The sequence below is a fragment of the Leishmania mexicana genome, chromosome 4, assembly GCF_000234665.1.
Source record: "Leishmania mexicana MHOM/GT/2001/U1103 complete genome, chromosome 4".
Classification (NCBI taxonomy): Eukaryota; Euglenozoa; class Kinetoplastea; order Trypanosomatida; family Trypanosomatidae; genus Leishmania; species Leishmania mexicana.
Window position 1 is genome coordinate 405451 of NC_018308.1, and position 15887 is coordinate 421337.

A 15887-nucleotide genomic window follows, 5' to 3' on the forward strand; every position below is an offset into this window, starting at 1 on the left:
CCAAGGCGATGACCACACCAGAAAACGAAAGCAGGCATGAGGAGAGGGAGGGGCGGAGTGAAGGGCAGCACGGATGGAGGAAGAAGAAACAGGGAGAGGAAAACAGAAAACAAAGAAAGAGCATCACGACGCTTACACCCACAAGCACACAACCATATACCCGGATGAGGATACCGTAACACACACAGAGAAAGGGGGAGAAGGGGGGGCATGGGAAGGGGCGAGCTCAAGGCGAGTCCATGACACACGCACACACACACACACACAAAACGGGAAAAAAGAAGAGAAACGATGTGCGACAGGAACAAGAAAAGAGAGACGTCATCATCCACACATTGGACGGAGGCGAACGGTGGAGGGTGGGCAAGGTATGGCTGCAAGATGCGGATGGACACGATGAAGGGTACAAAAGGTGGCCAGCACACGGCAGCAACCGGAGGGCTGACTAACAAGGCTAATCGGCAAGAGAGGTGGGGAAAGGGCGAGGAGAAAGGGAAACGAACGCCATGGATGATGAGGTGGGGACAGTATCCAGTTGCGCCGGCCCGTTCTCGCTTTTTGTCTCTATTCGTCCGCTCTCTCTCTGCTTAGGTGGCGTGCATCACTGATCCCATTGGTCGCGAGAGGCTCAAGAATTCATGGCAGCCCCCAACACCGTCTGCATCGCTGCGTGCCCACGGAGAGAGGAACGAGGCGTATCATCGCCATAACTGCCACCGCTGTCCGTGTCACGATGCACAGGGAAGTTACCCTCGTTCCAACAAATGCCCCTTGCAGCGCATGTCCATGCCCGTCCGCATCCCTGCCCATCTGCGAGTGCGGGAGGCGGGGAGGTGTTTGTGCGCCTTGCATCCGCAGTCCATGGAGAGAGAAGGACGCCCCATCCGATCGTTTCAAAATGCAGGGAAATGCTGGAAAGCGGCTATGTGGGAAAGCACGCATGCGCAATACGCGCCAGTCTCCCTGCGTCGAAATAAAAATCAATCACCTCACGAGAGCACTGTAAGTGCGAGAGCGCAAGTGCACACACAGAGAGACAGGTGAGGCGGAGAAAACAGGGCACGTCCTGAGACGTGCCGGCACAACAAAACAAAACAGGAGGAGGGATGCGAGTAGACTCGTAAGGGTGTTTTCTACGAAAGAAGGAAAAAGTGGGAAGGAGCAGGAGGTTGACGTCCTTGTGCCGCCGCGTCTTGACGCCGCACGCGTCCGTTCGCCACTTGAGAGACACGCAGGCACGCATCACGCGCGCAAGTACAGAAAGATATCTACAGACGCGCTTTTCTTCGCCCACACGACCACACCAACCCATAGACAAAAGGCCCCGGCCTCCACGATGTCTACATGCTCGCGCATCTATGCACACCCCTTTCAGCACTCTCCCTACGTGCACCTCGTGTCCGTGATGATTATGTCGCTGCCGTAGGCCACGGAATTCACGCAGGAACGCTTAGCTCCACCCCATCGGCGGATACATGCCGGTGGTCGTCATCGTCGCTGTGTTCATCGCCATGGGGTCCATTGTACTAGCCGGGCGGTGGGCACCTTCATCGTCGACGACAAGCGACGTCGTTGGGTTTGTCGTCTTGATCTCGTCCATGCGCGAGAACTGAATGTCGAGGGTGAACGTGATGGTCTCGCCGAGGGTGACAGGCTGGCCCTGCAAAATATTCTTCACGTGCTCGGCGGACTCGCGAGCGTCGAACTGGACGAGCGCCTGAACGCGGTTGTGGTTCCATTGACTGCTCTCGTTCTTGGGCAGCACCACGATGCGCTCCACGGTGCCGTAGCTAGCAAATATCTGGTACACGATCTCTGGCGTAATGTGCGCCGCGGCAGACACGTCATACTGCGTGTTGAACATCGACACCAGAAGGGTGCGAGTCGCGTGCTGCGTGGCCGTAAGGTTTTGGTGGGTGCTAAAACGAATGTACACGCGGCGGCCATCGATTTCCGCGTAGCCGGGCTCCTTAAAGAAGTCCACCAGCTGCTCAGCGCTCTTGGGGCTCTTCATCTCAATAAGGGCCTGGTTCATCTGGCGCAGCATCACGATGTGCTTGATGTCGCCAAAGTTCTGGGCCAGATTCTGAATGCTAAGCTGTGTCACTTCGGGCGTCACGTTGCGCATGTGAATGACGGAGCTGGTGTTGCCAACCTCGTTGTTTCGTGGCCGCGGCTGCGTCTGCGGCATGGCTTGACCTTGGGCCGGGCCCTGACCTTGGTGCTGCTGCACCGAGCCCGGCGGCATCCCGTTCTGGTAAGGAGGCGCGTAGTTGGGCACCACCGACACACCAGTGGACATGGGAGGCGACAACACGCCAGGCTGGTAGGACATCATGTTGGGCTGGCCGTACATTTGACCGGGCACGAACTCCTGGCCGTACATGAGATGCACGTGCCAGAGGACGAATAGCGACGAGGCTACGAGAGGCGCGAGCAGAAAGAGGAAGGCGGAGAGAACAAGTACCAGCGCAGGTCAGAGTCACACGAGGGAGGGAGGAAGTCGAGCACGAATGGACGTCCTTCTGCTTACCATCAACAACAAAGGCAACGAACAGGAGCGCGTGGCAGGGAGACGTCCTTTGAGGGGGAGGAAAGGCGCAGGCGAGGGGGAGGTCGATCACGGACAAGCAACTCGTTGGCTGGCACGGAAGGGGAGAGGGGAAAAGCGGGAGAGGATGGTGAGGGAGGGGAGAGAGGGGGGCGCTAGTGTGGGTATAAGTGTCCGTAAATGTACGTTGTTGTACGAGGGGTGTGGAGGGAGGGAGGGAGGGAAGATGAAAGAGGGAAAAGACTTGTTGATGGCTGAGACCTCAGTCTATCAGTGGGATAGAAGGGGAGGGGAGGGTTAGGGGGTGGGAAGGAGGAGGAGGGGCGCTAGTGTGGGTGTAAGTGTGCGAGGGAGAGGGGAAAGGCGGAAGGAATAGGTGAGATGAGACACGGAAAGTGAGGACGCACAGTCACACGCGCACACGCAAACGAAAAGTCGGCAACACACAAGAATGAGAGGAGGAAAGTGTCGACGCCAGGCGAGTGCGAGATCGCAATACAGAGGAAGACGGAGAGACAGAGAGGAAGGGAGAACACGGCGGCGACCAGAAGGGAGACGAGGGGAGATGTAACGTAGAACGCGCAAAGAGGAGGACGACGAGGAGGAAGGAGGTGTCGCGGGCGGCGGTGGAGAAGGGGGAAGCGAGCAACCACACACAAGAACACAGACGAACAAGTCAGACAAGAAAGAAAAAAAAACACAACGACGGCGAACGCACAGAAACACGCAGACGTACAAAAGGAAAGCGCAACAAAACTCCGACACACGGCGAGAGAGTCGTGGGCAGAGAGAGACACACACAAACACTCGCGTGCACACTTGTGGATGCGTCTCAAGAGCCAACACAACAACAAGAGAGATGGCAAGAGAGCGTCAAACAGTAAGATAGAGAGAGAAGGGTCCAGATGGAGGAGGGATTACCGCGCGTTTTATTCCTTTGTTTTCCCGCTCTCCTTTCCCTTTTTATGTGCCCTTTACCCCTCTACTCTCTGTTGTTTATCTGTTCTTTGATTTAATGCGTGTGTGTGTGTGTGTCGTTGATCTCCAGCAGACCACTTCCTGCGCTGCGGACGGAGGCTTTGAGAGGGTGTGGGGCGATTTGAGTGGGGGGAGGGGGACAGTGATCCTACGTGGTGTCGTAGTATCGGAGAGAGCGTGCGGGAGATATGGTGGAGTGATGAGCGCACACACACAGAAGGAGAAAAGGTGGCGAGCTTGGTAGTTACAGAAATGAGGAACAGGGGGGAGGAAGGGATGAATAGTGGTGGGAGAGAACTGAAACTTCTCCGCAAGTGAGTGTGTGTGTGTTGGGGGGTTGGGGTGGGGTGAGGGGTCCGTGCACGGGGAGAGAGAGGAAGGACAGCGAGGTGGGGAGGGGGGAAGTGGGGGGGGGGCCTACAGGAGAGCGTCACAGACGGAGGTAGGGTGTAGGACCATTGCGTACAACGTGCACACACAGACACACATTAGTGTAGGCAGAGATACACGGAGAGCGTCGCTGACACACACGCCGCATCCGCACGGAGGCGGCGGCAACTATGACTATTTGCCACATCGAAGAGTCTAGCCACGGAGAGGCGACACGATAGTCAAAGACAATGAAGAAAAAGAAGCTTTGCTGCCCTCTCTGACGTACTGTCACGCGCGTGCACGCAGAGGCGGTGCCGTGAATGTGTACTCCTATTTATGCCGTTTGCTTCTATACCCTCATGACGAGGGGTCCAACTCAGCGTGGTATCACAGGGCTCAGTGCCCGCTCTGCGAGGAAGCCAAGAAGGCCCCACCCTCAACTTCTGCCAATGCCCAACCACCTCTGGTGGTGACAGGGCTAGACCCCTACCGCCTAGGCAGGCCCAAAGCGGTGTGTCGCTACTCATGCCGGCGGTCAAGCGCTGGACGGCGCTGCGCCGGAGCGAGCTGCTGCGGTGAGCGGGTTTGCACCATTTATACAAGAGGCGAAGCGCCAGCGCGACGCGAGCGTATCCCACTCTGCCCTTGCAACGGACTGGTGGGGAGGGGGGAGGGGCGGAGGGAGAGCTGGAGTTTGAGGCAGAGGCCGTGCTCCCATGGCGGAGTCGGCGCATTGCTGTGCCACCTGTGCAAAGCTGCTCGGCACCACGCGATGGGTCTGTGACAGGCGGGGTAGCGTGGAGCGTGGCCCATGTTCTAAAGCAGAGTGGACACGCTGGAAAAGAACCAAAGGGGAGGTCGACGGCTTCGGCGTACGCCACAGATGTCAGACCGTTTTCGGTTCGCGAAAAAGGAAAATAACGGCACTTTAGCACACGCTCAAGCACGTCGCACTTCCGCACCAAAGTCGTTCCTCTTCCCCCCTCCCCTCCCCGACGTCACAGTTACCAGGTACCCCGCCGCCCTGCTCAACAGCCGTGGGGGCCAATGTACAGCCGGGGAAGTGTCAAGGAGGAGAATATGGAGGGGAATCGCCAAGCCCATTCATGCGTGACTGTCACTGCGTGTGTTCAAGAAATAGGATGAAGGGGGAGGGGAGCTCAGAGAACCAGACGACCGAAAATAGCGACGCTATCATCACGAGCATAGGCGGTCATGATGTCAGCCACCGTTTTGCTGCCCCTCCCTGCTCGCTTCCTCTCTTACGATCAATACAGCTCAGGTCACACTGACATGTGCGTGCTTACATAAAGAGCTCCTGCTCTAGCTGCTGCATGCGCTTAGCAATACTAGCGATGAGTCTGCTCTGCTGTCGATCCACAAACACATTACCAGTTGACCCACGACGTGAGGCCGGCGCAAAAGGCGCGCCCGGGGCAGGGACACAAGGCGTGGCTGCGGCTCCTTGGCGCACCTGTGCTGGGCTCGACGTCGCTCGGTACATGGCATAGCGGTCCTCATGCATGTGATGGCAGCGTCCCGGCGTCTGTGCGGATGGGGAAAAGCGTCGCACCGCAGCGGGAGGCCTGCGCGCCGGCGAGCGCGCCGGCATCCTGCGTAGAGGAGAAGCTGCTGCTCTCGCATGCGACGGAGCAGTGCTTACGTTACGCCGGGTCTCATACCGACCGCCAGTTTCGATGAACAAACTGCCCAGATCACGCATCTGAGTGGCCACTCGCGGTGCACTCACGCAGGAAGGCATGATTTGTGGCGGATCAAGGGTTGTGCACTCCACTGTTTCACAGAGGTGCAGACTCGGCACCTCACCTCCGGCAGCCCGCTCAGCATGAAAACTCGCACTGGGCGGCAACGCCCCCTTCGGCGTCGCGGGCCGAAGCACTGTCGGCTCATCGATGGGGACAGAGGAAACGGAGGTGAACATGGAGGAGGCGCGCTGTGTTGCGTATGAGACGACCGGTGCAGTGAGCACTGAAGCTGTGGGTGGTGGCACCCAGAGTGGCTGCGGCGGTTTCGCTGTCTGAGGCACCGAGGCAGAGCGCGACACCGATCCGAATGGGCTGCTCGACGGCAAGTGCTGGGTCCAGTCCTGTGGGAGCAGCGCCTCTCCTGCCGACCCCGCTGACGCCCCGGCCTGCGCTGTGAAGTGCAACGAGGATGGCGGCACCACGGCCGGGCTCGAAGTGAATGCTGCCAGCGACGCGGCAGGTGGAGCGTTTGCCGGTGAGCCCTCGACTGTATCGGTCACGGAAAACTGTGACACCCACACACTCGAGGATCTCTTTGCGTCAGTAGTGTTTTTTTGCTCAACCCTCTGCGGTTGTTCCGCCAGCTGGCGCTCAATTTCAGCAGTGCGCTGGCGCATCGCCGATATCAGGGCGATTCCCTCCGCCGTCAGTGCCTCGGCTGTCTTGGTCCGCTCGTATCGCTCGATGACTTCACGCGTCTCTTTGACAGCCCTGTCCATGGCTTCGGCCGACGCACTACTTGCCATGAGCTCCGCGTTAAGTCGCTGTAGGTCGGACAAAATTTCTCGCATTCCTTCGTGCCTCCGCGTCGAGATGGCAGGGGGTAGCACTGGGGCGGCGGCTGCAGCCGTGGATGCAGCGGAGCCGCTCGTCGCCGCCCATGACACACCAACGCTCTCCCTTAGTTGCGGCGGCGTCTGGGTCGCACCGGTGGCAGTCACGCGTGACGGCGCTGTTTGAGAGGTGGCTGAAGCCACGGTGGGCACTGGCGGCGCCTCGCCACCGGCACGGGCGGCAGATAACTGCAACTCCAGGAGCTGGTGGTTGAGGGTGTGAAGCTCATTGCGTTGTTTGATAGAGTTCTGGAGAAGCTGCGCCTGCTCCACCGGGCTCAGTCCCTGGTGCTGCTGGAAAGCCGCGGTGGCGCTGCGGATGCTCTCCTCGACCCGTCGATAGAAGCCATCCTTTTCAGCCCTGCATTTCTCAATAATAGCTTCAGCTTTCCGGATGAACTCCTCTTGCTGCTGGATCAACCGCGTTATCCCTGCAGTGTCGACGGCAGTTGTCGCCGCGGGGGCCGTGGAGGGGCGGTCCGCCGTCGGAGGTGCCGCAGCCGGAACAGATGCAGCCGTCGCGGCGTGTGAACGTGTGCTTCCCGTCTGTCGAGCCAACAGGTTGTCAGTGTAGCGGCGGAAGTCGCTCATTTGCGCAGGGCTCAGTACACTGGGGGTGCTTATGGGAAGAGTCGTTGGCGCCGGCAGTGGAGTCACGGTGGCCGGCGCGGGCGGCGCAGATGCGGTAGCGACGGGTGTCGCAAAACCGACATAGGGAAAGATGATCGCTTCCGCTGCTCGAGCGGGCACAGGTGCGCTCGCGGCGGTAGCCTGCAGGCTGGCAGCATCCACTGCTGGTGGAGCAGCGCCGGCGGGTGGGCGCGGCACTTGCGGATATGCATGCCCCGCCTCCACAAACCGCACCGGCTGCGCCGCCTCTGCTGCAGATGGCACTCGCGTGTCACGATGCTCGGGCTGTGCTGCCGCAGACTGCGAGGGGAGACGTACGAGCGGTTGAGGAGCTGGAAACACGCTCGTTGCAGGCAGTGGGGGCACCTTCAGCAAGGCACCCGCAGTGGCGCCGGCACCGGGGCGACTGGTGACCAACAGCGGCACCATGTCCCGTCCATCAACATAGCGGACGCGGTCGCCGTCTAATGTGCACAGCCGTACTCGCGACGCCTGCTGCCCCTTTGACGCGAAGGGAAAGGTCAACAGGGAGAACGGCGCCGCCAGTGAAGTTCGCGCAGACTGCGCGCGGAGCGTCGGCGGTTCCTCGGGGGGCTGCAGCCGAGCTGAAAAGCTCAGGAGAGCTGACCGCGCCGCAGTGGCTGTCGGCCCTTTCGCGGTGACCAGCGGCGACCGCACATACGGTGCAGTCGTTTCTTTCGCCGTCCGGCTCCACTGCACGCGTACTGGCGTGGCATTGTCGGCAACCTCGCCTCGCCTCCCGGCTGAGCGGCCTCGGTAGTCGACGCGCATCGGCCGGCTGCAGCAGCGGCATCTCTTTCTTGCGCTGTGTTGCGCTTGCGAGCGGGCAACGGCATACCGGTGCTTGCAGAGGTGCAACTCCGAGTCACTCCAGCTGCTGCCGATACTCTCCGCTGCCGCATGACCGTCACCTCTCGTGTAGCAACGGCGGTGAAATGACTCGAGCGTGGCGACCGGGTCGACATAGTTGCTGGTCGATGTGGTGTACGTTGTGCCCGAGTCGGAGCTCTCGCCGTTGTCGTCGGCGGTGGCAGGAGGCGTGGAGGTGGCGGTGGCACACTCCACCTTTACATCAAACGCGCTAGGACGGCTTGGTGTCGTCTCTAGCGTGTCCCACCACGCCACACTGGCTGGAGAGTACAGACAACTCCGCGCCGGGGCCGCCGGTGTAGCCGTCACCGCCACCGAAGCAGCAGCAGCAGCAGGAGGACCCGCGTTGGCGTCGCTGCTGGCTTGCCTCTTGGGCATCGTCTCACTAGTGCCCGTGCGCACCGCAGCCTCGGGCTCGGCGCTTAACGAGGGGAGCGGTGCAGATGTCGTTGTGTCTACAGAGGGTGCAACAGTCACCTGTGCATCCTCCTGCTGAGGTTTTGCGGCAAGATTTTCGGGGGTCGCGGTGGCTTCGCGCGGGGCCTCCTCATGCTGCTGGGCACGATCTACGCGCTGTTGCACACCGAGAGACGCGCCGTTGCTTTCCGCTGGTGTCGCGTCTGCCACTGCGTGCATCCGCACCGGAGGGCGCAATCGGTAGAGATGTGCATAGAGGGGAAGCGCGAGCTCCTCGGACAGCACCGGCGGCTGGTCTCCACCCTGTCCCGTCGTCGCCATTTCCGATGCCGCAAGCTGGATTCGAGCTAGGGTTGCCGCACAAGCACGATCAAGAGCACCGGGTACACGCTCCAGCGTCCACAGTACGTCGACCCAGGTGGAAGAAAAAAGGTGCTGTCGCTCTGGCAGCGAGTGCGAACGTGTCCAGCTGGGCAGCGACGCGTCGCGCTGGTGGGAAAAGATGAAGAAAGCAGTACTTGTCGATGGCGCCGGGCTACCGCCTTCCGTTGCGGCCGCTGCACTGTGGTGCTCTGCCTGGGCTGCGAGAGCGCCAACGGCAGACTCCGCCGCTGCGACAGCCCCCTGTATATCCCCCCCTTCCGCTGGCGTTGTCGAAGACGCGCCACGGCTCTGCAGGGTGTCTAGTAGGCTGTAGAAGTCGCGCTTAAGAGTTGCGCTGCTGCTTTGGTGCACATTGGACAGCTGCATCAGGCGCACTAGGTACGGTGCCCAAGTTGGCTTGATGGCAGCTGCGTGCCTCACAGATGAGATAAACTTCCACTGGAACCACTCGAGCGGCAACGGGCCGCCAGCCATCAGGTAGATGGTCTCCAGCACACCTTGGCAGTCCCTCACAGCGGCGTCGCTCGTCGTCCAACTAGTCGATTCAACGCTTACTGCCAGGCTCGTGTCTTCCTCTGCCGCCATTGAGCACTGCACGAGGCAAAAAATCCGGAAGCACAGCACGAGCGTGCGTGATACCATCGTCCCCTCGGTCGAAGCAGACGCCGCACTGGCGGTAGACGCCAATGAGATGCTGGCGGAGATGCGGTAGCTCTCGGCTACATCACGTACACGGTAGGGAGACAGGGAGTCGATCTGGGCCCACAAGGCAGATGTCTGCGCCAGCGCCGCTTGCAGACGAATCCGACCCACGTCCGTCGCCTGCCAGTTGGCGTCCCTTCCTGCTTCACTATTCTTCGTCAAGACGCAGGCCGCCACTGCCGAGGCGTAATTCTGGATAGCGGCCAGCAGCAGCTCTGTCTGGTGGAAGAGGATGGTTACCAGCGCGGTGGTGCAAAACTCCTCAGAGAGGGTGCGCGAGAGACTCCGAAAAAAGGCGGCATCCACGCCGCGCTGCGCTGCACGCAACAGGTGGCAAAAAGTCGCCGTGATGGTGAAGGTGTCGCTGGCGCCATTGCGCAGCAGACTGGCAACCCATTCAGTGGAGGACTGCGTCAGCGTGGTGACGCACTTCTCAAACCAAGTTCGATTGCTGGAAAGCGGCGTCAACGCATCCATCGCGTGGCGCAGCACCGGAGAAAAGAGCTGCAGGAAGGCGTTCAGGCAATGCTGCCGCCTCCCAATGCCTAGCGTGAGAAGTGCTACATCGGGCCGGAAGGACGCGTCAGCGGAGGAGACGGAGAGGAGATCGCCTGCCAAGCCCAGGGCAGTTTCGAACTCCCTCTGGCTCGCGAAAGTGTGCGGCTGGACCGCAACACACACGCCCTTCTGCGGTCGCTGGAGAGACACACGCAGCCCGCGCGCCTCGTCGGCGATTACAAACACGCTGAGGTCTAGACAGCTCGCCACGAGCACGCATCCCATGCAGTGCACGCAGTCTGCCACATCGGCCTGAGACGCCACAACGCAGGTACCGTTCGAGAGGGTGTCGGTGTTCACCAAGCGCCGCACAATCTCCTCGGCTAAGGCCACCGGCGCAACGCCTGCCGCCAACCCATCAAGAACGTAGATCGCCTCTGCGGGAACGGTCGGCGTCGGTGCGGCAATCACGTCTTGTGCCTCCGTCGACACCATAGCCCGGACACCATCACCCACGAGCGCCGCCCCGCTGGGAGAGGCGAAGCTGCTCTGCCGGTACGTGTCGGCCAGCTGCAGAAAGAACGCATCGGTGTACTGCAGTTCGTTGTCTCTGCCACGCTTCACGAGGGCTTTTTGGAGAAGGGAGGTGAGTACCCAGAGATAGCTCCACTCGGGCTCCAGGATCGGCTCGGCCATCTGCAGCAGCTGCTCGTACACGCGCTGGATCAGCATCACCTCCTGTTGCGAGGTACCCACGTATTGCAAGTGCGGCATGATATGGCGAAAGACCACATCCGGTAGGTCGTGGCGGTTAGCACGCGCAGAGAGCTGCTGCAACGACAGCAAACACAGACGCAGTGCTGCGGCTCCAACTTCAGCATCTCCCGCCGCGCCACAGCCAGCTGTCTCGCCGGTGCCTTCCACCGCCAGGTCGGGTGGTGCCGGCACCGTCTCGCCAAAACCAGCGGACGTTACGCGCAAGAACAGCCCGACAGTCCCGTTCGTGCAGAGAACCTCTGTTTGGTTTTTCAGAGGTATGAGCCGCGCTGGCAGTGTTATCGCTGTCTTCATTTTCTTGGACGACTTTTTCGCCAGTGGCACGGGAAGCATCAACATGGAGCAGTCCACGTCGTCGATGCTGAGCGACACCGACACTACCTGCCCGAACTGCTCACAGCAGTACACCCTCATGTCGTCGCACAGCACCAGCGAGACCCGGGCACCTCGAGGTCGGAGCGGGTTCGGAATCGAGAGCGTGCATGCGCTGATTGGTCGGTGCAACCCAGCCACCGTGGCGCAGCTCGTCATCAGCTCCGACCCGAACAGCGAGTCCCGCATGTGCAGGAGACAGCTGGACTGCTCCCACGACACAACGACAGTGTACACCGCTGTTGCCTCATCCACGTAGGTAAGGCAAGGCTCCGGCATCTCCCGGACGTCGGCACTCATGCGCTCGACGCATTGACTCTGAAAGACCCGCACCACCGCAACCCCGGAGCCGCGCGTAGGCAGAATGACCTCACGGACTATGACACAGAGGAGAGGCGGTGTGGTGGCCGCCACCTGCGCCGACAAGTTGGCGCTGCTTCCAGAGACGCGATCGAACGTCGAGAGAGCCAAGGGAAGGGAAGGGGCGACAACGGCGGAGGTGTGATCGACGGGCGCGTCTATGTCGCAGTGCACAAACCGCACATCGCGGCCGCCTTCTGGTACGTGGATGCAAGGCATGGAGCCGACTGCGGCCTCCATCCTCCACTTGCGCCACGTGTTGTTTGCCAAGTGCGCGACTACCGCGTACACATCGCCGCGCTGGTTGACAAAGACAGCTGCGAGGACGTGCCCCTCGAGGGTCTGGCGAAGCACCGCCTGCCGCACCGTCACTAGCTGACCTCCCTTCGCGGTTGTCTTTTTGCTCTCTCCATCGTGCAAGACGTCCGCCATCAAGCCAGACAGCTCCCTCTTGTAGAGGGTAGGCTTGCTCTTCAATTTCTGCGGGTTGCGCGAATCATGCGTGATGAGAGCAAATCCCAGCCGCTTGCCGCTGTGGTGAGTGAAAAAGACGCCAGAGTGAGTGGCGGTCGTGCAGACGTACAGGACTTTGTGCAGACCTTTTCCGCTCTTCTTGAAGTTTCTAGACCCCTTCCATCCCAGCCACACGACTAGCTCCTGCTCGGGTTGCTTGACGCACTTCAGCGCGATCGGGGCAGCTATAACCGCGCCCCTAGCCGAGGACTTCCGCTTTGGCACCTCTGTGTGAGAGATGGGCCCGACCACATCCATGAAGCCGGCCTTTCCTGGACGCCACCACACGGCGCTGTAGGAGCCCAAGCGAATCGCGTTCATGTCTCACCGGAGGCACGCAACAGGGGAGACACTCAGCTTTGAACACACCAGCTAAACCAAAAGGGAGAGAAGCACAGACGGAGCCTCCAGAGCTGCAGAAGAGGGAAGAGCAAGGGAGGATCCTGCCGGTGGCAAGAGGCCAGTGCAGCAGACGTTGCGTAGCGGGAGGACAGTCTTTGAAGCCCAAAACACAGTCAGGGGGCGAGAAGAAAAAGAGAAGAAGAGCGGCAGCAGCGACACGAAACGCAACAAAGAAGAAACGCCCCCTACCCAGAAGGCGTGCGTGGCAGAGGAAGGGACGGGGAAGGGCGGAGAAGAGGTTGACTGTTTCTATGGCAATTCGAATGTATGTTTTATGGATCTCTGATGGTCACCTGCCAGAAAACCTGCTTCTAGCTGAACAAAGAAGGGCGGCGGGGGGGGACAGTGACGAGGATGACCACTATGGGATTATGTGCCTGTATGTATAGGTGTGTGGGGATGTATGTACGTGCGTCAGTGAACGCGGCCGTCTCTGCACCTGTATGTGTATGGGTCGACTCAGAGACAGCCGAAGGTGCAACGAAGAAAAGGGGGAGAAAAGAGGTCGTGGCTTGTTGCCTGCGACGCACCTCTCGTGCTCGTCTCCAGCCTCTCGCGTGGCCGTTGTTGCTTTGTGTATGCTAAACAGCAACGAAAGGCGTCACGGTGTCTGCATATGCTGGACACGTCCCGCTCTGCCTACGTGAGCACAAGATAGGGAGAGAAAAGGGGGGGGGTGGCTGTGGATGGCGCTGAACAAGAAGGGGAGGGGTAGCGTTCTGCGCAGTGCACCGATGGTTGAGCACCCGCACCTACCCTGGGCAGCACGGAGAAGACAAGGGAAGGAAGGACAAAGATAGAAAGAAGAGCAGAGTGGGCAATACATCACATGCACAACAGAACAAAATGTGAGAGAGACTATCGCCAGTGACTCGCTCGAGACAAAGCGGGTCCAGCGCAGAGAGAGGGGGAGGGACACCCTTTCTTCCGCTGATCGGCATGCACCGAATGGGAAGGGTTGGCGAGACGTCAGTCCACCGTAGCGACAATAGCTGAACGGTAACGGAGCCCAGTACCATTTTTTCTTCTGTTTGGGGTGTTGATTATCTTTTCTTCCCACAGTACACTGCTAGGCGCAGCTGATGCCACCACGTCTGTTTCGTGCGCGCCACGCAGCTGCTCTACTGCCATGCGGAGTAGGACCCGGAATCAAGTCCCCTGTGGCATTAACGACGGTGTCCCGCTCGACGGCGGCCGAGTCACACCTTCGCACCCTCCATCAGCCACTGCGCAACGTCTTCGGGCGTCATTTGGGGGCAGAGCACGAGCTTGAGCCGCATCTTTAGCAGTGTTGTTCCAACGTTCTTGGGTGGAATACCGTACACCTTCTGCAGGTCCTTTCCATTGATGGGCAGCCTCAGCTGGAAGGCATCGAGCAGCACAGGGTGCTCGGCAACCCGCGCCCACGCCGCGGTGAAGTTGCTCGTGGCCTGCTGTAGTCCGCCGCTTGACAGTAGGTGAGCCGATTCCTCGATTAGCATGTAGACTAGCAGAACAACTTGGAGGGCATGACGAAAGACGTGCTTGTCGTTAAGGATGTTCAAGGCGTCAAACACCTTTATCACCGTTTTGGGGCGAAGCGTCTCGGCAGCGAGCTCATCCATCCTCATGGACTGCGCGTGAAGGTGGTTGTATGCGTCGATCAAGCGTCGCACACAATCGCAGCTTGCCAGCGGAAGCTTCAGCCCATTCATGCAGACATTGCGCACCGTCTCGTCAACACTCTCGGTCTCGCCACGAAAGAAAGGAATGACGAGAAAGAAGAGAGCCACCTCCACTCGCTGCCCCTCGGACAATTCGGCCGCCGCGCCGATATTGGCGAGGCACGGCAAGCCGACAGCGCTCAGTCGCATCACTGTCTCCAGCCTCTTCGATCCATCTGGATAAAGATCTACCAACCTCTCCACTCGGTCAATCTCATTCGACAGCTGCTTCTTGCCGGGCACCTGCCGCATCACCACACTGACCAGTAAGATGTGCTGCAGGATGTGCATGTCATGCAGCAGTGCGATGCACCGCTCAGGGTGAGCGGCCACCATCATCTTCACAAACTCCTTCCCGACACGCTCACGAGACACCTTCTGCTGAAGCACGTCAAGCAGCGAATCATCCACGCAGCTGGTGATCGATTCATCCAGCGAAAAGTTGAGCGCGCCTAACTGGCCAACAAAACGCACGCCGCGCAGCAGGCGAAGCGGGTCGTCCATGAAGGTTGTTCGCGGTTCCAACGGGCACCGGATGATGCGCAGACGCAGGTCCTCTAAGCCGGTGGTGTAGTCCTCCACCATGCCGGTGTGCAAGTTGTAGAAGAGAGCGTTGATGGTGAAGTCGCGGCGCTGCGCATCCTCCAAGGGAGCCGCCGGGCGCACTTGGGGAATGCGCGACTCACTCGTGTACACGTCAGTGCGGAGAGCACAGAACTCTACCGGGATTTCGTGGACACGTACCGTGGCAGTTTCAATGTGCTTGGAGAGGGCCGGATTGGCCCGAATGACGCTCACTGTGTGGCTCCGGCCGCCGTGAGCCAGCTGGTACTCGGATACGCGGTGGGCGAAGACTTCGCCTGTGACGAGCTTCGTGCCTGCGTGGGTCTCGATGGCAATGTCAATGTCGTTCGAGTGCAAACCGAGCAACATGTCCCGTACCCACCCACCCGCTACACGCAACGTTGCCTTGAGCTTGTTTTCTGCAGCCACGTTGAGCAGGAAGTCAAAGACGCTTTGATGGGCCGGGGAGATGGCAGCCTCCAGCCGCACCAGCCTCGGCAACATCGACCTCGGCGAAAGAGGGGAGGGGGACAGAGACTGTGTGTGTGTATCAGAGAGCAAGAGCCACACAGCCTCGTCAATGATAAACCTGACCGCTGTACTGTGCACAGCATCCACGCTGCGAGGAATAAAAGGGAAGAGAGAAAGAGGGAGGAACGCCACCAGGCCGGGAAGAATGCACCGAGTATTACATATGCACGTGCAGAGAAGGGGAGAGAGGAGGAGGGGGTCATGCTCACTTGACAGTGAGGAGGCGCGAAGCAGCGGGCAAGGCCTTGTGGCAGCCAAAGAGTTTGGCACGGTACCACGCTTTCAGCAGCTTGCCATTACACTCAGCCATGGACACCGGGCCAAAGAGCGCAGAAGTGGCGGCGAGGCGTTCAGCGATCACATTCCCCTTGCTCTCAATTACCTTCATTGATCAGTTCGCCTCTCCATAGCCTTTCACCCTCCAATCAACCCCTTCACGACCGTCGCGAGTGTGTCGCAATGGCGGCAGTGAGAGGAAGAGCAAGGGAGAAAATAATGAAGAAGGTACAACGTAGAGGTACGCGCAGTAACCATGCAGCTGTTGTTTGCTTTGCATTTCGGTAGCGCTACTTGACGTCTTTTTGTGGTTTCCAGGTCCGTGTGTCTCTCTGAGGCAGAGGAGCAGCTGGCGTACATCGAAGAG

At 59.8% G+C, this 15887-nt stretch overlaps 3 protein-coding genes across 3 annotated transcripts; all 3 read right to left on the reverse strand.

Annotated features, from left to right (window-relative positions):
* Nucleotides 1-1450: 1450 nt before the first annotated feature.
* On the reverse strand, nucleotides 1451-2356 carry LMXM_04_1170 (putative RNA-binding protein; the record flags this gene model as incomplete). The annotated part of the gene is made up of 1 exon (XM_003871833.1): nucleotides 1451-2356. The coding sequence occupies one exon, from the start codon at nucleotides 2354-2356 to the stop codon at nucleotides 1451-1453; it is 906 nt and encodes a 301-aa protein (XP_003871882.1).
* A 2848-nt stretch (nucleotides 2357-5204) lies between these two features.
* On the reverse strand, nucleotides 5205-12302 carry LMXM_04_1180 (conserved hypothetical protein; the record flags this gene model as incomplete). Its single annotated transcript, XM_003871834.1, has 1 exon — nucleotides 5205-12302. The coding sequence occupies one exon, from the start codon at nucleotides 12300-12302 to the stop codon at nucleotides 5205-5207; it is 7098 nt and encodes a 2365-aa protein (XP_003871883.1).
* A 1343-nt stretch (nucleotides 12303-13645) lies between these two features.
* Nucleotides 13646-15217, reverse strand: LMXM_04_1190 (putative tRNA nucleotidyltransferase; the record flags this gene model as incomplete). Its single annotated transcript, XM_003871835.1, has 1 exon — nucleotides 13646-15217. One exon carries the CDS (start codon nucleotides 15215-15217, stop codon nucleotides 13646-13648), a length of 1572 nt encoding a protein of 523 aa, XP_003871884.1.
* Nucleotides 15218-15887: the final 670 nt, after the last annotated feature.